This window comes from Schistocerca gregaria, chromosome 7, assembly GCF_023897955.1.
Source record: "Schistocerca gregaria isolate iqSchGreg1 chromosome 7, iqSchGreg1.2, whole genome shotgun sequence".
Taxonomy (NCBI): Eukaryota; Metazoa; Arthropoda; class Insecta; order Orthoptera; family Acrididae; genus Schistocerca; species Schistocerca gregaria.
In genome coordinates, this window is record NC_064926.1 from 355,608,183 (window position 1) to 355,633,713 (window position 25,531).

The 25,531-nt window shown below is 44.1% G+C and overlaps 1 protein-coding gene across 1 annotated transcript in view; it reads right to left on the reverse strand.

Moving 5' to 3' along the window:
* Positions 1-25,531, reverse strand: part of LOC126281654 (leucine-rich repeat-containing protein 24-like) — a 354,700-nt gene that overhangs the window by 56,404 nt on the left and 272,765 nt on the right. The window contains exon 7 of the mRNA XM_049980790.1: positions 301-630. Coding sequence (XP_049836747.1) covers positions 301-630 — 330 coding nt within the window. The remainder of the gene's footprint in view (positions 1-300; positions 631-25,531) is intronic.

Sequence of the window (25,531 nt, forward strand, 5' to 3'; positions counted from 1 at the left end):
TCCGATGGCAGACAGTACACAAATCATCACTTTCTGGTACAAAATTCGACATTGTTAACAGGATTAAAACATATTATGTTGTTTGTTCCATGACTTGATGTATACTAAATATCTTTGACAGATGTCATACCAACAAAAAAAAAATTTAAGACTCGTTCACAACAAATTATCCCTACGACACATTTGTATCTTAATGCTCATTTCATACCGGTACACCTGGTAATGGCCGAATTTGTTGCAGGACTGGTGGAGGAGAGGTGCCGCCGTATACACTAGGTGCTGCAATGACGGTGCGCTCACCTGCTGTTCGAGCAGCTCCATGTCGGGCTGGGAGCCGGCGAGCCCCTCGCTGCAGGAGGGCCGCTCGGTGGTGGTTATGCTGGCGTCGAGCAGCTTCTTCTCCTGGTCGGTGAAGCTGACGCTGCCCTTGAGCCCGGCGGAGCCAGGCTTGCGGCGCTTGTGGCGGCCGCGGTGGCGGTGTCGGCGGCCGCGCCCCGGCCTGCAGGCGGCGCACACGCTGCACGCGACGGCGAGCAGCGCGCCGCCCAGCGCCACGCCGCCGCCCGCCGCCACGCCCGCCCACACCAGCCACCCGTCCGCCTTGCTCAGCGTCGTCGCCGTCACCACCTGCTGCAGAAGACGCCGCACCGCGCCGGCGCTCACTGCCCCGCTCTCGTCTCGTCCACATTACAGTGCGGTGACACGGCATAACTCCTAACTTCGCCTCGCGTAGTGTAGCGACTCGACGTGGCTTGGCTTCAACAAGTCTTTGAAAGTCCCCTGTAGGAGTACTCAGCCATGGTACCTCTAAAGCAGTGAGAAACTGCGAAACTATTGCCGGTACACGATTTTGTGCACGGACTGACCTTTCGATTATGCGCCACAAATGTTCGATTGGATTCATGTTACGCGATCTATGGGTGCTCAGTACACTACTGGCCATTAAAATTGGTACACCAAGTATAAATTCAGATGATAAACGGATATTCATTGGACAGATGAACTGATATATGATTATATTTTCACACAATCTGAGTGCATAGATCAGAAGAACCACCTCTGGCCGTAATAATGGCCTTGATACGACTGGGCATTGTGTGAAACAGAGCTTGGATGGCGTGTACAGGCACAGCTGCCCATACATCTTCAACACGATACCACAGTTCATCAAGAGTAGTGACTGGCGTATTGTGAAGAGGCAGTTGCGCGGCCACCGTTGCCAGACGTTTTTAGTTGGTGAGAGATCTGGAGAATGTGCTGGCCTCGGCAGCAGTCGAACATTTTCTGTATCCAGAAAGGCTGGTACAGGACCTGCAGTATGCGGTCGTGCATTATCCTGCTGAAATGTAGGGTTTCGCAGGGATCGAATGAAGCGTAGAGCCACGGGTCGTATCACATCTCACATGTAACGTCTTCTCAGCAAAGTGCCGTCAACGCGAACAAGATGTGATCGAGACGTGTAACCAATGGCACCCCATACCATCACGCTGACTGATACTCCAGTATGGCGATGACGAATACACTCTTCCAATGTGCGTTCACCGCGATGTCGCCAAACACGGATGCGTCCATTATGATGCTGTAAACAGAACCTGGATTCATCCGAAAAAATGACGTTTTGCCAATCGTGCACCGACGTTCGTCATTGAGTACATCATCACAGGCGTTCCTGTCTGTGATGCAGCGTCAAGGGTAACCGCTGCCATGGTCTCCGAGCTGATAGCCCATACTGCTGCAAACGTCGGCGATCAGATCGTGCAGATGGTTGTTATCTTGCAAACGTCCACATCTGTTGACGCAGCGATCGAGACGTGGCTGCACCATCCGTTACAGCCATGCGGATAAGATGCCAGTCATCTGCAAAGGATACGAGGCCGTTGGGATCCTGCACGGCGTTTCGTATTACCCTCCTGAATCCATCGATTCCACATTCTGCCAACAGTCATTGGATGTCGACCAACGCGAGCAGCAGTGTCGCGACACGATAAACCGCAATCGCGATAGGCTACAATCCGACCTTTACCAAAGTCGGAAACATGATGGTACGCATTCCTTCTCCTTACACGAGCCATCACAACAACGTTTCACCAAGCAACGCCGGTCAACTGCTGTTCGTGTATGAGAAATCGGTTGGAAACTTTCCTCATGTCAGCACGTTGTAGGTGTCGCCACCGGCGCCAATTTTGTGTGAATGCTCTGAAAAGCTAATTATTTTCCTGTCACAACATCTTCATCCTGTCGGTCAAATTTCACTTCTGTAGCACGTCATTTACGTGGTGTAGCAATTTTCATGGCCAGTACTGTAGTTGGCTAGTATTGCTGAGAATGTTCTTCAAATCAACTGCAAACAACTGTGCCACGGGGACTTGGCGCATTGTTACTTGAGAACATAAAGTCCATGAATGGCTGCAAATGGTCTACAAGTAGCCCAATGTAAATATACAGTCAATGATCGTTTCAGGTGAACCAGAGAATCAAGTCTGTTCCATGTAAACACAGCCCACACCATTATGGAGCCACCAAACCGCACAGTGTCCAGTTCACTAATTGGTTTCTTCGATTCGTTGCGTGTGCGCCACACTCGAACCCTACCATCCACTCCTACAAACTGATGCCTGGATCCATCTGACCAGGTCACAGTTTTCCTGTTGTCTACACTTCGACCGACATGGACACGAACCCAGGACGGGCGTTGCAGGTGACATCGTGTCGTTTGCAAAAGTACTCGCTTCTCTAGTCTTCTTCCATAGCTCATTAACACCAAATTTCGCCATACTGTTTAACGTTTACTTTCGTCGTACGGTTCACATTGATTCCTGCGGTTATGTCTCACAGTGTTGTTTGTCTGTTAGTACTGACAACTCTACGCAAACGCCTCTGCTCTCGGTAGTGAAGCGAAGGCCGTCGGCCAGTGCGTTGTCCGTGGAGAAAGGCAATACCAGAAATTTGGTATTCTCGGCACTCTCTCGACTCTGTGGACCTCGGAATACTGAATTCAATAACGATTTCCGAAATGAAATGTCCCATGCATCTAGCTCCAATAACCACTCCTCGTAAAAGTCTGTTAATTCCCGTCTTGCGGCCATAATCACATCGGAAACCCACTCACCTGAGTCGAAACGACAGTCCCGCCAAAGCACTGTCTTTCTCTACGTTGGGTACGTGATACTACCGCCACGTGTATATGAGCACTTCGGTATCCCATGACTTTTGTCACCTCATTCTGAGAGCCTCGCTCCTCTCCCGAGAGCACAGCGATGATTGGCCACCATTGCGGCCTATCCCCACTGTGCAATCTGAAGGGGCCGTATGAATAAGACTGCAACTAGTGTAGAGAGTGTTCCGCACATAACAGTGGTAATAGCGGAAACTGAAATTCATGATAGTCGGTGTATTTGAGGCAGCATGCGTTCAGAATATATTTGAAAATTTCGCATATACAAACGAGATTTTTTAGTGCTCCTAAGTAGAGTTTTATTGGTCAATTTGTGTAGCCCTTGGGTTAAGGATCATTTGTATACCCAATAGAAGCCTCGTGTTACTCTCACTGTCGTGCTTGGGCAAATAGAGAAAATCAGTTGGTTTAATTTTTATTTTTTTAATTTTTTTGCATTTCATGTAATTGGTGGTGGACTTGGGTAATTACGGAGACATCATTAGTTCATGGCCGGGTCCTCGGAAAACAAAACAAAAAATTTTTACTATCTTTTCACCGTCGCCAGTGAACAAAAACCAAACAGAGGATTTCAAGACGGCTATGGACAGAAAATGGATACAATTTTTGAAATATATTCCTAAGATTCTAATCTCGAACAATCTTGAATATTTCCTTGGTATCTCCTTTCATTTCCAAGATACAGAGGTTCAAAGTTACTCTATTTGTATATGGAAAATGGGCACGAAAAATTCGGTGTGAGGGAAACGTAGTGTATAAAGTGATGTAGCGCGGAGAAATCAGCTGTAAAGCGTCTCCGTTATCAGCCGGGAACCCCATGTAATAGTATCGTAGCACATTCAATAATTTTTTACACGTAAAATCCCCTGTGGGATGAAAAATTAGCTTTGTGTCAAAAGAAGTGAACCAAAGGAAAAGAGCTCCTATCGAAGCACAAGAAATGCTAATATGCTTCTGTTTATATGAAATATTCTGACAGTAAATTGAGGTGCCAGCTGCGACTTTCTACCTTCCACTGCACCTTCAAAAATTTTCCCAAAAATTTTGGTATGGGGGCGTATTCGTGCTTCTTGTGCTGAGAGAGATGAAGACATGGGCAGTGAGAAAGAGACGGAGAAGTAGTAAATACTGGAAGATAATAGACGATGGCTGTGTTATAGAAAGAGCGAAGGAAACAATGGCAGTGTGTGGGTGACAGAGGGACATAGTGGCAGTGGAACATAGTTGACAGTGAGAGAACAGATCTAGGAAAGAGCGAAGAAAACATTTCCAGATACGGAGGAGGAATAAAGAGAAAAAGGGGAAGTAGGTGAAATCCAGTGATAATAATAGAGTACATGATAATGACAATGAAGAAGGGAGAGATAATGGCAGGGGTAAGAGAATACAGCAATAGGAAGAAAGCAATGAGATATTAGCAATAAGAGAGAGCACAAGGAAAGCAGTAACAGTGAGAGGAGACTACAGTAGTAGGACAGAACGAAGGGGATACACTGACTTCTCTGTGATACTAATGTGCGCCACCTGACAAAAAAAAGCACGTGGAAGCGGAGTATGAAAGGAAAAGAAATAAAACTTCTACTGCAGCAACTGACGACACACGCTTCTAGCGCTTACAAAAACTCTACCTATCGTCTCTAAGGTTCGTCAAAAATGTTCAAATGTGTGTATATTCCTAAGGGACAAAATTGCTGAGGTCATCGGTCGCTAGACTTACACACTACTTAAGCTAACCTATACTAAGAACAACACACACACCCATGCCCTATCGAGGGCGCGAAACTCCGGCGGGAGGGGCCGCGCTGTCCGTGACATGGCGCCTCAAACCGCACGGCCACTCCGCGCGGCTAAGGTTCGTCAATGGGGACATTATTATCGTACTAGAATTCTGAAATCAGTTCCAGTACTCGCAAAAAATAACAATAAATTAAGTATTGGTCTCCCTTTTCGCAAGTACATAAATTATAGTTTTGCTTTAATACCCAAACAAATTTCACAACGGTTGTGGCACCTTCAGTGGTCTTTTTCCAGAAATACTTACACACAGATTACATTTAGGTCAGGAAATAAGTTACATTCTTGGTCTGATGATTGTTTGTGTGATACTGAAACCTCTAACCATAACATAAAAACGAAAACAATTTGCAATAGCGACTGGCTATTTTTGTTATATTGCGATACAATATTGCTGAAGCTTCAATTAAGAACTCAAAAATCATTATATACGAGGGCGTCCTGAATAGTAACACCTCCTAATTTTTTATTCTGTTCTCAACATCAGTTGAGATATTACATTTCACGCTTATCACTCGGTCGACTTTCGCGCTTCATTGACGCAAGTTGCAAATCTGTGTCGCTAAACGGCTCCGAATTGTTGCGTGTAACATGGCGGTTTGAGACGTAACTACGTCGGTGCGTGATAAACGTTTTGTTCATCGAGTTCAAAATTGGGACAGTTCGTCCACACAACGAGGACCCTCTCCTTCAGCAAGACAATGCCAGACCACACAAGAGTGCTGTGATATCTGCAAATAATCCGACGTCTTTGTTACGCTATCGTCGATCATCTTCCTTACGGTCCCAGCTTCACCCCACCCGATTTTCATCTGTTTCGAACACCTTCGAGGACTTCACTTTTATAGTGATGCAGCAGAGCAAGCTGAGATTGTGTTGTGGCTCCATCAACAAAAACGTTCTACAGTGACGTTATCAACATACCAGTCGCTCGCTGGGACAAATGTGTTCGTTTCCAAGGTGACTATGTTGACAAATAAATTTGTAGATATGAAGAATAAAGTTGTGCAATGCTAATAAAATTGTTTTATGTAAAAAGCTTTCAGCTTTTTAGTACAGAAATTTCAGAGACATTACATTTTAGCTAAGCCTCGTGTAAGGGGCTACAGTCCTAACTATTAGACTATCATAACACTGTCTGGGAGATCGAAACCGGTATAGAAGAAACGTTTATTTCTATAGTTCCCGACTGAAAATGCAGTTCCTCAAGTATCCGACCAGTGGTGAAAATCAAGTCGCTTAAGTATTATTTATACCCGTGTTAAAAATCAGGACTCCATGAACGACTAGAGGTAGGACGTCCATATTCACAGGATATGTACATTAGCATGTTCTGCAGAAATGAGTAGCATTTCAGTCACCTCGGTTCAGGAAGCCTCCTGTTGCCAAGTAGGCGTAGTCCCGGCGATGGTCCCTGATAAATTGTTCCATGCGTCATGGCATCGACGCGTATAAAGCGCGAAGGGTGTCCTGTGGTATAAAAATCCATGCTGTTTTCACCTGGTTACAAAGTTCATCTGCGATGGTTGGGATTGGGTGACAGTTTTGCGCCAATAGTTTTACCATATCCTACAGATTTTCGATTCGTGACAAGGCTGGTGATTTGGCAGGCCAGGGCAAAAGGATAACATCCTGTGACACCAAGAAGACACCGTGCAGAAACATATCACAGCACACTGTCTTGCTGAAAAATGGTATCTTTGGTGCTGTGCAGAAGGGGTGTGGCAAAGGGTCGCAGGATATAATTCACGTAGGTCACACTGGTCACAGTATCCTGGACGCGCATCAACTGTGATTTGTGGTTGTACGCAACAGCACCGCAAACCATAAACCCTTGAGTTGGTACTGCATGCCTTGTGATGTCACTGTGATGGCGCCCGCCACCCCCCCCCCCTCCCACCCCCTCACCACTCACCGCCAAGGTCTGCAGCGAATCAAAATGTGTGGCCATCATTTTCAAAAAATAGAACCTGGATTCGAGCGAAATCACTATGTGATGTATTCCTGCCCCAGTGACGTCGTTCCATACGCCATTGTCGTGTAGCATGTATCTGCACATTCGTCAAAAGAAGGCACAGAAGTGAACGACGCGCACGTAACTCATGCCCTAATAAACGGCGACGGACTGTTATCCCTGATAGAGTATGATATCTTACACTGTTACACTATTCAACCAGAGCTGAAGAGGAAGCAGATCTGTCCTGCAGTGCCATTAGGATGAGGTGTCGATCTTCTCGTGGGGAAGGTGGTCTGGATGGTGCGACGTGACTAATCTCATAGAGTTCTACGTTATTCTGTGAACCATTCTGTACACACTGTGCCGACCGTGGTGGCCGAGTGGTTCTATACGCTTCAGTCCGCAAACGCGCTGCTGCTACGGTCGCAGGTTCGAATCCTGCCTCGGGCATGGATATGTGTGATGTCCTTAATTTAAGTAGTTCTAAGTTTAGACGACTGACGAACTCAGATGTTAAGTCCCATTGTGCTTAGTGCCATTTAAACCATTTGTATTTGAACCACATATCCGTTTTTTGCACTTATGAAACATTTCGTCCCAAACGAGCAGCATTTTCCCGGATGGATGTATCACTTTAATCCATGCCAATAATGCGCCCTCTTTCAAGCAAACTGATTTGACGGCATGGTTTCCGCAAACGTCTCTTCAAGTCGCACTGATCCATTACCTTCGGTTTATAGCGACAACGAGAGCCTCAGACACATTTTATCGGTAAGTGGTCTTGCGTTCCAATACCGACGTTGACCAGTGGGCCGACATGGCTCAAATGCTAATTATTTTTGCAGAACTAATGCACATGTCATTAGTTACGAGTGCCCTATCTCCAATCTTCCAAGGTGTTCCATTTTTCTGAGCACGACTGTATCGTCTATAAATGATGTAGATAAATTTGTACAACAGCTGTTTCGAGTTGTGGAAGAGAGCACAGTTATGTAAACTACTGGCCATTAAAATTGCTGCACCAAGACGAAATGCAGATGATAAACGGGTATTCATTGAACAAATATATTATACTAGAACTGACATGTGATTACATTTTCACGCAGTTTGGGTGCATAGACCCTGAGAAATAAGTACCCAGAACAACCACCTCTGGCCGTAATAACGGCCTTGATTCGCCTGGACATTGAGTCAAACAGAGCTTGGATGGCGTGTACAGGTATAGCTGCCCTTGCAGCTTCAACATGAAGCCACACTTCATCAAGAGTAGTGATTTTTGTATTGTGACGAGCCAATTGTTCGGCCACCATTGACCAGACGATTTCAATTGGTGAGAGATCTGGAAATGTGTTGGCCAGAGCAACAGTCGAACATTTTCTGTATCCAGAAAGGCCCGTACAGCACCTGTAACATGCGGTTGTCCATTATCCTGCTGAAATTTAGGGTGTCGCAGGGATCGAATGAAGGGTAGAGCCACGTGTCATAACACATCTTAAATGTAACGTCCTCTGTTCAAAGTAGCGTCAATGCAAACTAGAGGTGACTGAGACGTGTAACCAACGGCACCCTATGCCATCAAGCCGGGTGATAAGCCAGTATGGCGATGACTAATACACGCATCCAATGTCCGTTCACCACGATGTCGCCAAACACGGATGCGACCATCATGATGTTATAAACAGAACCTGGATTCATAGGAAATGATGTTTTGCCATTCGTGCACCCAGGCGCGTCGCTGAGTACATCGTCGCAGGCGCTCCTGTCTGTGATGCAGCGTCAAGGGTAACTGCAGCCAAGGCCTCTGAGCTGATAGTCCATATTGCTGCAAACGTCGTCGAACTGTTCGTATAGATGGTTTTTGTCTTACAAACGTTCCCATCTGTTGACTCAGGGATCGAGACGTGGCTGCACCATCCGTTACAGCCACGCGGATATAATGCCTATCATCTCGACTGCTAGTGATACGAGGCCGTTGGTATCCAGCACGGCGTTCAGTGTTACCCTCCTGAACCCACCGATTCTATAGTCTGCTAACAGTCATGGGATCTCGACCAACGCGAGCTGCAATCTCGCGATACGATAAACCGCAATCGCGATAGGCTCCTTCCGACCTATATCAAAGTCTGAAACGTGATAGTACGAATTTCTCCTCCTTAAACGAGGCATCACAACAAGGTTTCACGAGGAAACGCCGGTCAACTGCTGTTTGTGTATGAGAAATGGGTTGGAAACTTTCCTCCAATAAGGACGTTGTAGGTGTCGCCACCGGCGCCATCGTTGTGTGAATGTTCTGAAAAGCTAATCATTTGCATATCATAGCATCTTCTTAAATCTTCGTGGTATAGCAATTTTAATTGCTAGTGGCTTATATGGAGGTGACATTGTCAGAAACGTATTGCGGAATAAAACGAGACTAGCGGAGACTCAGCGTTTAGCGCAAAGACTGACAGCTCTACATGTCATTATTTCTGCGTAATCAGACCACAGAACTTGAAATCGCTTTACTACTCCACCCAATAGCCAGTGTTTCTTGTAAGCTGTGATTAAAGTTGCGATGGTCAAATAACTATAGCTGCGTGGAAGACAGACTCAGACTAATGGGAAGAATTGAGAGGAAGTTTAATTCACACATGAGGAATGTTAGAAACTAATCCTCTTTACGACCTACTTACATGTAGTTCTTTTCACCGAAGACACATAAAATATTCGGACAAGAGGTTACATAAATGACACATAACACATATAACAGAGAGAAGCAGTTACTTCCATAATATATCTAGGAATATGCGTGCGTAGCGGTATGAAGTGGAACACTCGCATTAATTAATGTTGGCTGCGGCAGATTCCAGATTGAGATTGAGTGGAAAAATCTTCTAGAAATGTTGTCAATCAACAAACGAAGTAACTTACAAGACACTAATTCGATCAATACTTGAATGCTTCAACATTACTCGACATTCTGCGACCCGTAGCATGTAAGATAGCTAGAGGAAAGAGAGGAGATCCACAGAAGAGCAGCACGTTTCGTCATTTAGTAACCGATGCTCGGCGAACTCCAGTGGCGGACGCTGCACGAGAGGCATTCTGCGTCACAGTGTGGTTTAATGTTAAAGTTCCGAGAACACGCGCCCTTAGAACATCAACTAATGTGTTGCTTCCTTCTAAGTACATCTCACGTACAGATCAGAAGGAGAAAATTAGATTCGAGCCTTCAAGGAAGCTTATCAGCAATCTTCTTCAAGAGAACCTTTCGCGATGGGAACAGTAAAAAGCTGAAGTGACACTGGTACACAAAGTATCCTCCGCCACACACTGAAGGCTTGCCTGCGAATTATAGATGTAGATATACATGTGCAGGAAGACTGAAAGGACACAAGATTGTTAAGCACGTCACACCGTGTGCATGTATAGGGGTAATATTAAGAAGCGATGTGAAAACCAACCACGTAATCTCGGTATTAGGGAAGGGAAGTAAAAGGCAGATTTGTTGCAAGGGTTCTGTGAAAATGCATGGTATCTGCAAGAGAAGTGGCGAACAAAACGTTAGTGCAACTGGCTCTATAGTTCGAGCGTCTGGGGGGCGGAGAAGGGGATAGGGGAGACGTTACTATAACCCTTAAGAAAGTGTAATAAAATGCGTTGCAAACTTAAATGGGTAAATAGTACCGTTATACTTGGATGAAAGCGGACGTAGTACTTTCGAAATCTTGATGGATAATTTAGAGGGCCTGTGTTTGAACAACAGTAACCGTTCTGCTATCACCATCGTATACTTGTTGTAAGGCTAAGACTTGAGATCAGAGAAATTTGGGGGCTAATAGAATTATATAATTTTCCCTCGGTCATCCCGCGAATAGAGTACGACAGAACACTAATGATATTGGTACGAAGTACCCTCCACAATGTGCTGTACAGTGGATCGTGGCATTTATACGAGGGACATTGTATATTTAAAGAGACAAACTGATGCAAGAAAATCTTTGTATTTTTACAAAATGAGACTTTTAATATTTCTCAACATAATCCTCTCAAATTCGTTCCAGTGATGAACTAGTTCTTTAGACCTATAGCAAAGAAATCTTAGTTTTGTTATTTGAAATACTTTGCCACAAATTGTTTCACCCTTTTCTACGTAGTTCCTTTTGAGTCCACCAAAGAAATTGAAATTCGAGGGCAACTGGGCGGTTTGAGTGCGAACATTATCGTGTAGGGATATAACGCCTTTCTGCGAGAATGACAAAGTTTGCCCCTGATTGCTAGCTTTGCTTTGTTCGTCAATATGTCTGAGTAGTAGGCTCTCTTTACTCCTTGCTGACCTAAATAATCACAAAAGGTTAACACGGTTTTTCCCGCAGATGCTAGCACTGTGAATTTTTTTCGAACAGGTGATTTGGTGTACTTCTATTTCATGCTTTGTATTTTGGACTCTGCTGCAAAACGATGCATGATACATTAAAATCTTATTTAGAAAAGACTGGCTTTCCTTTTCATAGCGTTTTTACTAGTTTGTACACACAATGAGTCTTGTCCCCCTATGTTGTTACCTTAACTTTTTCGGAGCCAATCTTAAATTTATTTTTCTGTACCTGACCTCGTTAGTGATAGTGCAACAACAGCAGCGACTGTTTTGGCCAAATGTTCAATTATAGCGCAGGGGTTCTCACAAATAATGTCGTCAGTGCTGGTTTCAAATGAAGGAGTTGGCACATCAACATGCCGGCGAGGATGCTGCTCTCCGTCAGTGAGGTTCGATAATTTTCGTACTGTTCTACTCACTCACAAAAATTTACGACCTGCATTCAACTTTCACCATACTGAAAAATCACCCGAGAAAAGATTTCAAACGGATATTTCACCTCATGTTTAAAAAAATGTCGGATCACAGAACGGTGTTCAGTTAACGCGGAAATTTCTAGCCGACACTCCGCCATTAACTACAACATTGAAGTTTTAACCAATTTTTTGAGCAGTTCTCACGTCAACCCAGTGATGCCAACCTGAAATCATAACAGTATTAAACTCGTACAAACTGTTCCGTTTCTACATCAGTATATCTCTTTAATATTCGAATGTAGCCCTATTTGTTGAACTGTGAGTCTTGTGATTTTCTGGAGGCGGATGCAGTGGGTACAGATTTGCGCGACAGGCGACAGAGTCGCTGGAATCGTGATAATTGCGGATCTGCGCTGAATAACTGCCAATTATCTAGTTCAGCTAACGTTCACTGACACGGAAAACGAGGCTTGCGCTAATTAGTGGAATGGATTCTAATTAAAGAGTCACAGGTATGCTGCGAGCGCTGCGCCGTGCCCGCGGCTTGTTTCGTCAGGATATTTAGCACTCTGACCCTGTTGTTACAAGGCTTCCCACACAAAGGTGTGCTGCACGTGTTCGCTACAGTGAGGTAACAATTGAGGTGACCGCCAGAGGCCAGCCAGCATAAACAGTTCGCTTATGGATGAATGTCAAATAATTAGAATAGATATGGCGCCGTACATGTATCACATCACATCACATACATTGACCAAAAAAATCGTAACCTCAGAAAACCATTAATGTAGTGTATGAAATTTCTGGAATACATTTATCCAAATTAACAAAGAAAAATCGCAGATTAGTGTAAGCACGAAATACGCCGTTGGAAATGTGAAAGGCTGGTACATTAATAATGTTGAACGCAGGCACGTAAAGGTGCATACTTGATGTTGTAAGTCCCGCATGTCAGTTCATGGGATGGAGTTCTATACCTGTTGCACTTGGTCAGCCAATACAGAAACGGTTAATGATGTCTGTGGATAAGGCCGGAGTTGTTGTCTTATAATGTCCTGTCTGTGCTCCACTGGAGACAAATCTGGTGATCGAGCATATCATGGTAACATGTCGACCCTCACTAGAGCACGTTGGATTACAACGAAGGTATGTGGGCCAGGGTTACCCTCTTGGAGAATAACTCCTGAGATGCTTTTCATGAACGGCAGTAAGAACAAAAGGTCGAACCGCCTGACTGACGTACTAATCTGTAGTCAGGATGTGTAGGATAATCACGAGAGAACTCATGCTGTCATACGAAAAGGCATCCCACACCATCAATCCAGGTGTAGGTCCAGCGTGTCTAGTACGCAGACAGGATCTAAATCTACATCCATACTCCGCAAGCCACCTGGCGGTGTGTGGCGGAGGATACTTTGAGTACTTCTATCGGTTCTTCCTTTTAATCCAGTCTCGTGTTGTTCGTGGAAAGAAAATTGTCGGTATGCCTCTGTGTGGGCTCTAATCTCTCTTATTTTATCCTCTTGGTCTCTTCGCGAGATATACGTACGTGGGAGCAATATTCTGCTTGACTCCTCGGTGGAGGTATGTCCTGGAAACTTCAACAAAAGCCCGTACCGAGCTACTGAGCGTCTCTCTTGCAGAGTCTTCCACTGGAGTTTATCTATCATCTACCATCTACGTAACGCTTTCGCGATTACTAAATGATCCTGTAACGAAGCGCTCTGCTCTCCATTGGATCTTCTCTATCTCTTCTACCAACCCTACTGGTACGGATCCCACACCAGTGAGCAGTATTCAAGCAGTGGACCAACAAGTGTACTGTAAACTACTTCCTTTGTTTTCGGATTCTTCCAATGAATCTCAGTCTGGCATCTGCTTTACCGACGATTAATTTTATAAGGTCATTCCATTTTAAATTACTCCTAATGTCTACTCACAAATAATTTATAGATTAAGGGCTTCCCGTTGCGGACCTGCTATATTGTAGCTAAATGATAAAGGATGTTTATTTCTATATTTTCCAAGCACATTACACTTGTCGACATTGACATTCAATTGCCATTCCCTGCACCACGCGTCAATTCGTTGCAGATCCTCCTGCATTTCAGTACAATTTTCCATTGTTATAACCTCTCGATACACTACAACATCATCCACAAAAAGTCTCAGTGAACTTTCGATGTTGCCCACAAGGTCATTTATATATATTGATAATACCAACGGTCATACGACACTCCCCCACGGCACACCTGAAAACTCTCTTACTTCGGAAGACTTTTCTCCATTGAGAATGACATGCTGCGTTCTGTTATCTAGGAACTCTTCAATCCAATCGCACAATTGGTCTGATAGTCCATATGCTCTTACTTTGTTCATTAAACGACTGTGGGGAACTGTATCAAACACCTTGCGGTAATCAAGAAACACGGCATCTGCCTGGAAACCAGTGTCTATGGCCCTCTCAGTCGCGTGGACGAATAGCGCGGGCTGGGATTCACACGATCGCCTTTTTCGAAACCCTTGCTGATTCCTACAGAGTTCTAGTCTACAGAAAAGTAATTGTACTCGAACATAATACTTGTTCCAAAATTCTATCGACATTAGAGATATAGGTCTAGAGTTCTGCACATCTGTTAGACGTCCCTTCTTGAAAACAGGGATTACCAGTGCCCTTTTCCAATTTTTAGAACGCTACGCTCTTCTAGAGCCCTACTGTACACCGCTGCACGCAGGGGGGGCAAGTTCCTTCGCGTACTCTGTGTAAAATCAAACTGGTATCCCATCATGTCCAGCGGGAAATCAAACTGGTATCCCATCAGGTCCAGCGGCCTTTCCTCTTTTGAGCGATTTTGTTTTTCTATCCCTCTGTCATCTATTTCAATATGTACAATTTTGTCATTTGTGCGACAATCTAGAGAAGGAACTACAGTGCAGTCTTCCTCTGTGCAACAGCTTTGGAAAAAGTTGGCCGGTCAGAGTGGCCGAGCGGTTCTAGGCGCTTCAGTCTGGAACCGCGCGACCGCTACAGTCGCAGGTTCGATGCTGCCTCGGGCATGAATGTGTGTGATGTCCTTAGGATAGTAAGGTTTAAGTAGTTCTAAATTCTAGTGGCCTGATGACCTCAAAAGTTATGTCCCATTGTGCTCAGATCAATTTGAACCAAAAAGTTGGTTGCAAGCCCTCAATTGGTCTCCTTCTAAGCATCACATGGCCATCACTGGCACCGCGGTAGAACCAGCTTTCGTCAGAAAACACAACAAACCTGTACCCTGTTCTCCAATGAGCTCTTGTTTGACACCACTGAAGTCGCACATGGCGGTGATTAGGCGTCAGTGGAATGCATGCGACGGGGCGTCTGGTTCGGAGCTGCCTTTGAAGTAACCGATTTGTAACAGCTCTTGGTGTTACTGTGGTGCCAATTGGAGGTCAAATTGCCGCTGCAGATGCATTGCGATGCACCAGACCCACACACCAAACACGATAGTCTTCCCTCTCGGTAGTGCTACGTAGCCCTTCAGAGTCAGGTCTTCATACATTCTCGTGGCCGCTGCTACCAACAATCATGTGCGGTAGCCACATTCCTACCAAGTCTGTCTGCAGTATCTTGGAAGGAACAACCAACTTCTCGTTGCCCTATTACACCGCATCTTTCAAACTCAGTAAGGATGACGGCGTCTTTGTCGCCTTAAAGGCATTCTTGACTAACATCAACTCACCACATCCAGTCTCAAAGGTAACTAATACTCAGAACCGCTGCAGCCTTTATTTAAACCAACCCTGACTTCATCGTCATAGTGGCACCACTAAAGCCAACCTTATGCAACTGACGCGAAATTTGAATAAACATCATCTTTCAGATTTAGAAACGCGCCTACCAACTTTCTTTTATGTCGCACAACTCCTCCTGCTTTCTGAGATTTTTTCCCTCATTCTAGTGCTCTAAAACAGTGATTTAATACAAGGTAACAATTATTGAACAATATGAAAAACAAGTAAATTATTTACAAACCTGGCGTGTACACACTTTATTCCACATGTAAACGTCACTACAGATATTCGGATTTAGGTTATTGCATGTTCGATATGATCGCCATCCTTGGCGCGATGTGGCGTAGACAAATAGTGAAATTCTGCACGAGCCACTGAAGTGTCCGTACATCGTTGCTGTCGATGACCTTCTCAACGCCTGTTTTCAGCTCAGATATGATTCTGGGGTTATTGCTGTAGCCCCACGGAAACGAGGTGCACGTGTTCGGATCCGGAGAATATGGCAGCCAATCGAGGCCCAAGACAGTAGCCTCTGGGTACCCGTGAGCCAGAATGCTGTTCCCAAAGTGCTCCTCCAGTACATCTAACACTCTCCTCCTTTGAAGCACTCGAGCTCCGTCTTGTATGAACCAATTCTTGTCCAAATCAGTGTCACTTTGGATAATGAGGATGAAATCATCTTCCAACACCTTCACGTACCATTCGGTAGTCACAGTGCCACCAACGAATATTACACCGATTTTTACGTGACTGGTCATTGCACATACAGTCAACCGTTTAAGGTGGAGAAACTTCTCGATTGAGAAATGCCGATTCTCAGTCCTCCAAATGCGCAAGTTTTGCTTATTGACAAACCCACCCAAATGAAAATGGGCTTCTTCATTCAACCAAATATGCATGTGCACAGTAACTCCCATCATGCTCTGCGCCAAGAGTTCAGTTTCAACGTCCTATCGCGAACCATTCAAAGTTATGACGATTTGATTTTATATACACTCCTGGAAATGGAAAAAAGAACACATTGACACCGGTGTGTCAGACCCACCATACTTGCTCCGGACACTGCGAGAGGGCTGTACAACCAATGATCACACGCACGGCACAGCGGACACACCAGGAACCGCGGTGTTGGCCGTCGAACGGCGCTACCTGCGCAGCATTTGTGCACCGCCGCCGTCAGTGTCAGCAAGTTTGCCGTGGCATACGGAGCTCCATCGCAGTCTTTAACACTGGTATCATGCCGCGACAGCGTGGACGTGAACCGTATGTGCAGTTGAAGGACTTTGAGCGAGTGCGTATAGTGGGCATGCGGGAGGCCGTGTGGACGTGCCGCCGAATTGCTCAACACGTGGGGCGTGAGGTCTCCATAGTACATCGATGTTGTCGCCAGTGGTCGGCGGAAGGTGCATGTGCCCGTCGACCTGGGACCGGACCGCAGCGACGCACGGATGCACGCCAAGACCGTAGGATCCTACGCAGTGCCATAGGGGACCGCACCGCCACTTCCCAGCAAATTAGGGACACTGTTGCTCCTGGGGTATCGGCGAGGACCATTCGCAACCGTCTCCATGAAGCTGGGCTACGGTCCCGCACACCGTTAGGTCGTCTTCCGCTCACGCCCCAACATCGTGCAGCCCACGTCCAGTGGTGTCCCGACAGGCGTGAATGGAGGGACGAATGGAGACGTGTCGTCTTCAGCGATGAGAGTCGCTTCTGCCTTGGTGCCAATGATGGTCGTATGCGTGTTTGGTGCCGTGCAGGTGAGCGCCACAATCAGGACTGCATACGACCGAGGCACACAGGGCCAACACCCGGCATCATGGTGTGGGGAGCGATCTCCTACACGGGCCGTACACCTCTGGTGATCGTCGAGGTTACACTGAATAGTGCACGGTACATCCAAACCGTCATCGAACCCATCGTTCTACCATTCCTAGACCGGCAAGGTAACTTGCTGGTCCAACAGGACAATGCACGTCCGCATGTATCCCGTGCCACCCAACGTGCTCTAGAAGGTGTAAGTCAACTACCCTGGCCAGCAAGATCTCCGGATCTGTCCCCCATTGAGCATGTTTGGGACTGGATGAAGCGTCGTCTCACGCGGTCTGCACGTCCAGTACGAACGCTGGTCCAACTGAGGCGCCAGGTGGAAATGGCATTGCAAGCCGTTCCACAGGACTACATCCAGCATCTCTACGATCGTCTCCATGGGAGAATAGCAGCCTGCATTGCTGCGAAAGGTGGATATACACTGTACTAGTGCCGACATTGTGCATGCTCTGTTGCCTGTGTCTATGTGCCTGTGGTTCTGTCAGTGTGATCATGTGATGTATCTGACCCCAGGAATGTGTCAATAAAGTTTCCCCTTCCTGGGACAATGAATTCATGGTGTTCTTATTTCAATTTCCAGGAGTGTAGTTCAACAACTGTAATCCCGTATCTGAGGTTTGCACTAAGTAAACTTCTCCATGTTACTCATCGGGTGGTCCTACTGCTGATAAAAGTAATACCATCGTTTTAATGGTTCAAATGGGTCTGAGCACTATGGGATTTAACTACTGTGGTCATCAGTCCCCTAGAACTTAGAACTACTTAAACCTAACTAACCTAAGGACATCACACACATCCATGCCCGAGGCAGGATTCGAACCTGCGTCCGTAGCAGTCGCGAGGTTCCGGACTGCGCGCCTAGAACCGCGAGAGCGTTTTAATGTCTCGTGACGTCTACCATCATAAAATGGGTAGTCAATGAGTGATGACACATCCCTGAGCATCGATAAAGACCACACTAACCAGGTGGCAAAGGAAGATAGCGGTGCTTCTGAACGCCTGCCCCTTATGACTGGACGTTGTGCAAAGATTGAAACGAAGTAATGCGATTCCTCCAAGGGTTCGTGGACTCCCAAAAATTCATAAGAACGGTGCTTCCATCAGACCAGTGGTAACATTGGGTCTCCAAATTATGACCATGCCGAACACTAGCCTCGTTACCAGCTTTGTTATTGAAACCTCTAATGGGTTCGTCACACACAGAAAGCGAAGAACAAAACATGTCGAAAGATTAAACAAAATCAGCTCAGTATCGTCACATATAAATGAGGCATCGCACATACTAGAGTCATTTTCTTATTACCGCTACTGTTCTAATCAAATTGTGGTACATAGCCATAAAATTTGGTGTCGCAAGTACGTCAGATGTCCTACTGTAGGTGTACACATATTCTTCAATCATACAATTGTGCGATGGAGAATAATGTGAAGTCTGTAGCAATCATTACAGTAATAAAACGTTATAAATTAAAACAAGACTGAAGGTTGATTGTTGAAATGGAAATAGCTAAGTGGCAATAATTCTTATACGCTCTTGTGGCGAATTATACATAAATGTATGATAACATACACAAGGACAAGCTTACGGAGTTCAAAGAATACTATATAAATGATAAGACAAATACAAGAAGCCAAATGAACGAAAACAGACTCTAGTATGCAATCAGTGCCCTCTGTAAACGTGACCGCCAGGATGCCGCGGAGGCGAGAATTGGTCGGAGGAACGTAACCACCAGAGGGCCCCTCGTAACGTGAAACACGCCGTTCCAAGAAAAGAATGATAAAAAAACCGTACCAATCAATTAACAAAATTATCTAATTAATAAAATTTATTATACCAACAGAGAGGAGACCATAAAATACGAGAGTAATATGCTCCACGTAAGAAAATGACAGAAATACAGCCATAGAAAGCACTTTTAAAATTCTGTTTCTTCCAAGACTACGATGGAAGGAATCTATGAAAAGGTACGATTCATTAGTCACCTTTTTTGCATCATTAATGAGGCAGTCAGCTGTATACTTTTTACGCTAGTTTAGATGCAGGCCACGAAAAGATTTATTTATTGCTAATTATTTATTTCTGAACGCTCAAAATATCATGCGTTTTCTATCTATGTGCGTGTGTGTCGGGCGGCGGGTGGGGGAGTGGGGGGCAGGTTGTGTGTTGTGTGTGTGTGTGTGTGTGTGTGTGTGTGTGTGTGTGTGTGTGTGTGTGTGTGTGATTCCACTGTTTTATACATTAGTACAAACAGTATCTATAGGTGTATAAACACACTGTTTTTAAACTGGTATACTTAATACCGTACCAGTATGTGAAATTTACTGAAATGTGGTGTATCCAGAGACCGTATTATATCAGTGCTAACCAAATGAAGGAGAGCGATCATGCGACTAGCAGGAAGGGTGGTTATCACATTGCTGCCTTCTCTATCGTATGAATGGAACTTCGAATACATGAAAATATGGACTTGGATGACTCAACTTCCATCTGTGAAAACGTTTCTGAAACTTAGGTGATTTATGTTCGTAGATATTTTTCTGATCCATTCTGAGCATACAGGTGCTATTGAACGGTTTATAAACAGAGGAAGAAAATTACTACGTGGCTTCACCTTTGAAAACTGAGTAAAAGTAAATATTAAGAAGTACTCTTGCGAAACGTGAAATATTTAATACTCTATGTTTCTTTTTCTTTTGGATGAATGATGTTACCCTTGCAATTCAACATTACGCTTTGAGATGAAATATAAATGGGAAAATCAGCACTTTTTAAGCAGATTGAAAGTACTATTCGTACCTGAAAATACATTGTTATGTTGATTCACTGTAAATTGTTTCATAGATACGTAAAAGGTTATCAAACGCCCTCAATACCTGTAACAACCGCATCTGCGTGAACTTTGACTTTAAAAGAGTCATTCATTTAGCCTGGTGAAATAAAAACTCGTCTACAGTACTTGCACAGGCGGAGTTAAGAATCTTTAATAATTTCGTGTTAATTCTGTCACGACACCGCGGCAGATGTAAGGATATTTTATCTGTTGATGCATGTGCGTGTTTCATTATTTATCATTACGTGTATGTGTGTGTTTCTCCATATGCTGTATGGTCTACTTTTAGTCGATGGCTTCCAGACTCTAGTAGCATGCTGGTAACAACAGCCGGCCGGGTGGCCGAGCGGTCTTAGGTGCTTCAGTCTAGAAGCGCGCGACCACTACGGTCGCAGGTTCGAGTCCTGCCTCGGGCATGGATGTGTATGTTGTCTTTAGGGTTAAGTAGTTCTAGGGGACTGATGACTTCAGAAGTTAAGTCCCATAGGGCTCAGAGCCATTTGAACCGTTTGGTAACATCAAGGGGAACGCCTGATCACTAAAAATTTAAGTATGTGTGTGTGTGTGTGTGTGTGTGTGTGTGTAAATACATGTCGTATTTTCTTATTTATAAAAAATGTTCAAATGTGGGTGAAATCTTATGGGAGTTACCTGCTAAGGTCATCAGTCCCTAAGCTTACACACTACTTAACCTCAACTATCCTAAGGACAAACACACATACCCATGCCCGAGGGAGGACTCGAGCCTCTACCGGTTCAGCCGTACAGTCCATGACTGCAGTGCCCTAGACCGCTCGGCTAATTCCGCGCGGCTCTTATTCGTACAACTACCTCATCATTAGCAGCATATGTGATGTTGAAGCTCAATAATGAGTTCATATCACGGTTAAAAATTAAATATGACTGTAAATAATCATGACAGAAATAATTTGGATCTATGACTGTAAAGAATGTTGACAGATATATTTTGCATCTTGTAAACATTTTCTGTCCAATGACCATACGACAATAGAGCTCCTCATCTAGATGGGGACTATTAGCAATACATCAGTGCTACAGAATAACTATTTCCCACATTTAGGAGGAACACAACACTTCGAAATATAGCAGCGCCAAGAGTGTAGGGTCGGGCACATACAAATTAGAGTGTAGTAATTGGTTGGTTGGTTGATTCGGAGGGAGGCGACCGAACAGCGAGGTCATTAAGGAACAGTGGGGAAGGTAGTCGGCCGTGCACTTTCGAAGTAACCATCCCGGCATTTGCCTGAAGCGATTTATGGAAATCACGAGAAACCTAAATCTGAATCGCCGGACGTGAGTACGAACCGTCGACCTCCTTACGAATCCATTAATTATTGTGTGACGTCATATGCAGACCAGGCTGGCAGGATGTTCAAGACTACGTCCAGTGAGCCACTCTAGAAAATATGAGGATACTACAGTCGCTCAGAAGAGGAAAAATCTTAATCTGCTCTAAGAGCTGCAAATTGGTAAGCATCTCTATGCTGATAATGACAAACTGCTGAAAGATCAAAAAATGGTTCAAATGGCTCCGATCACTATAGGACTTAACATCTAAGGTTATCAGTCCCCTAGAAATTAGAACTACTTAAACCTAACTAACCGTAGAGGTCGCGCGGTTACGGACTGAGGCGCCTAGAACCGCTCGGCCACCGCGGCTGGCTGCTGAAAGATCACCTGATTAGCAGAAACCAAGTTTATTATGAGGCAGCGCTACAAGGGTATTATGAGGCAACGCTACCAGTGTTTAGATTGTTGCTGCAATGATACCTTTTACTTTTTTATACAGCATTATTTCTTAACTTGCTCGTTTTGTTATGAGGGCAGTTAGGAGAATTGTATAGTAATGGAGGCTTATAGTGGCCTTATTTTATCGAAAGTGGCTTTAATTTTTATATTCTATAATTTATATTTCCTTATTTTTTATGGACATTTACGACTGCCCCTGATCCTGACACACTGATGTTTGGGTGTTTTGGTTCTGAATGCAAGCGCTGTGAAAGCACTTGAATACATAGTTGTTTTATTATGCAGACACAATTTGAATCGCTATTCTTCATGCTGTCATTCGCCTACTTTTTCTGCTTTACGCAGATGTAGCTTAACGTACTTTTAGTTTCATTTGATTGCAATGGCGTGCATATATGCACCTGAATTTATTTGTTTTACTTAGTTTTTGTATTTCATTGCCATACGCCGGTCATGCGTGGCATGTGGGCACCTGTTGCCACACTATACGCGGTGTCTGCATCCCGATTAATCACAGCAATTATTTTGTGCGCACCGAACCGACATTTGTAAGCAAGTTCCTATTCTGTGCAGCTATGGCATAATCAGCTGGTGTGCTTGAGGAACCACGCGATAGTCGTCTATGATATACTGGCGGTTTTCTTTTCTTTTAACAAGGTCTACTTTTCTTTTATGGGTTTTTATGACAGATGTGTTACATATCCAGTTACTTTTACATCCATTTTCCATTTAACACCGTTTTTTGCCGGGTAGCTTAGATATACAGCTACATTTTTACTTAAATTTCTAATAGTTTTAGTGTAAATTATCTGCATAGTCGTATAAGGTAGGGCCATGCACCTTCCTCTCTTCGCTTCTAATAGATTTCTTTTCTTGTTTTTTTAGACAAACTGATAACGCCGCAAAAGGGGAAAACGCGATAGTGATAAAAAACAACATTGCAGCCAAGACTGTTTATTCTGAAATAATTCAAAACCAGTTTCTCTACAACCTTGTTACAACGGAATGGAAAAATGATTCGGTAACGGGCTGTAGGGGACCGAGTTTCCCACTCTCTTCGTGCTTGTGAAACTGCTGTGTCCGACTCTAACGCACGTTATCTTCACTAATGAAAGGCACTTAAGAAAAATTGAAAAAATGAGTGAAAATAACTTATTGCCGAAATAAAAAGTTCGTGTGGTATGAACGGCAGTGATTCCACAACAGCGAAGGTGAAAAATGGAATTACCTCGTAATGAGACTACAATAATATAAACTTACAATACGGAAAATAAAACTGTACAACCTAAGAAGAAAGTTACAGCTAGGTGAAATGTTTTTTGTGTCCACAGCGGACGTAAAAACGACTAAATACACATGAAAGGTGTACATAGGAGATAGAATGTATTATGGGGTGTTACTGATGGATCAGATAGGTGAACCATGGGAGGTTGATACGAAAACCATACAAAACTGAGCGTTTAATGAACGGAGTAATGAAAAGATGGAGAACACATGATGAAAATCGTTCAGATCCTGACTGGAACGGAACACACAATTACGATTGTAATGAGTATATGGAGGTGGGCAGCACCTTGGCGTATAACAGCGTGACTAGACAAGAAAGTTCCTTTCTGCATCCCAAGAAATCAGAAAAGATCGAGGCAATAGCCACATGTAATGGTGGATTAGCATCTTCAAAGACAGTAAGGCATAGACAGAGAGAGACAGGTAGAGAGAAAGAGAGTGGGAGGAGTTGGGGGGGGGGGGGGAGTTTTCTATAGTGGTGTCTCCGTAACGTGACAGGAGGCCATTTCCAGACAGCCCTTTCTAAATGTCGTCGAAACGGAACGATGCGAGCCGTCACAGTAGGAGTCTAATGGAGTTTCATCAGTAGACGTCGCCTCGTCGTCAGTTGCGGACAATATTTCTCTATCGCCTCTATCCACCTCTGAGCCATATCCTTCGGTTCTTAAATTACGCAATGACTGATGTCTTTCCGCAGCTCCACAAACCAACTCTGTCATCGTTAAAGGATATTCTCTCTCCCAAAAGCTATAGATTTCACAACACTGAAACGCTAGAAATTTCCTAAGAGATTCATACAGTGTAACGGTTTCCAACTGCGGGATTTACACTTGTCAACGCGAGCAGAAGTGACATCATTGTTCTAATGTAAGCCAATTCACTAGGTGATATATTCTGCATATACCCCGCACCTAAGCGTAGGCTCTAGTGGGCAAAATTAGTGTTACCAGTATCTCAGATACTTATTTAAGTATTTGTAAATTAAAACTGGGCATAGGTCGTATATTTCCGCTCAAGGGTGAACAGTCACCTAATGTATAATGGGTATTTCTTCAAATGAAACTGTGACGAAGAAATTGTACTTATTTGTTCAACGAAGGTGATCTTCGATTTCCCTATACATAATCTTCAACGACTATTAAGGTGAAAAGAAACTATCTATAACTAGTTAGGATACTGTAGTGGTATAATGAAAACCACTAAGTTGCGGATGTTTTACCGTACTACAGAATACCCAAAGTTTAGTGCTTTTTATTTATAATTGTACCGTCTTTCTGCCATGAAGCGACAGATGATACTCTGGCGTAGTCATTCTTGCTTTAAAGTCAATATCAATGAAGTTACATAGCGTACTGATTAGTCGGTTATCATCTATCACCATAAAACTGTACGGCGTCTTACACTTTCAGGTTTATGGTGCAATCAACTTAAAAGAGAGATGGGATGTCTATTTACACTAATTTTACTGGAGCATTTCCGTTGTTTTGTTTGCTTTATTTGTGTAGGTCATTGGTCTTCTGGTTGATCTGATATGTCCAGCCACGATCTGCACCATTGTGGCAATATATCTCAGTGCAGCACCGCTGCTCAAGGTCATGAATTGTTTGTTGTTTGTATTCTATACTCTTCCATCGTCTACAATGTTCAACTTCGACGTCTCCTTCTTGCACCAAGGGAATTATTCTGTTATTGCTGAACGTATGCTCTACCATCCTATTCCACGCTGTGGCGTTTTCAGTATATTCCCTTCCTCGCCGATTCTGTGAAGGCGCTCCATAGTTCTCCTCTCTACCACCACATCTAAAACGTTCCTACTCTCTTCTTTCCTGGGCTTCTTACCGTGCATGCTTCACTTCCATGCAATACTCCAGACACACACACTCGCAAATATCTTAAGTTAAGATATATGTGATAGTTTCAAGTTTTCTGACTGGCATATGTTCAGCCTCTTCTTGATTACAGATCAGCCTCTCATCAGTTTGGTATACTGTAAATTGGTATTTTATTAATCTTTCAAATTTTCTAAATTTATTTCATGTCATATTTGAATTAAAATGGAACAGAAATGTTTTACGATTTTGTAATATTCTTCTCTTAATGAAGTTACAGGTAACCTGAGTATATTTTATATCTTTGGCAGAGTAGGGAGCGTTTTAGTTATGTAGACATTTATCAGCACGGAATTAACAAATGAAGTAGAATCACACTAAGGCAGGACTCAGAAGTGTTAAAGTGGACAGAGGTGATATGTCTGATTATTGCTGGAAAATCAGTGGTATCTTGTAGTAAGGAGGTGTTACATTGACAGTAACGAGTGGAAGCTGAAATTTGGAGAAGAGAATT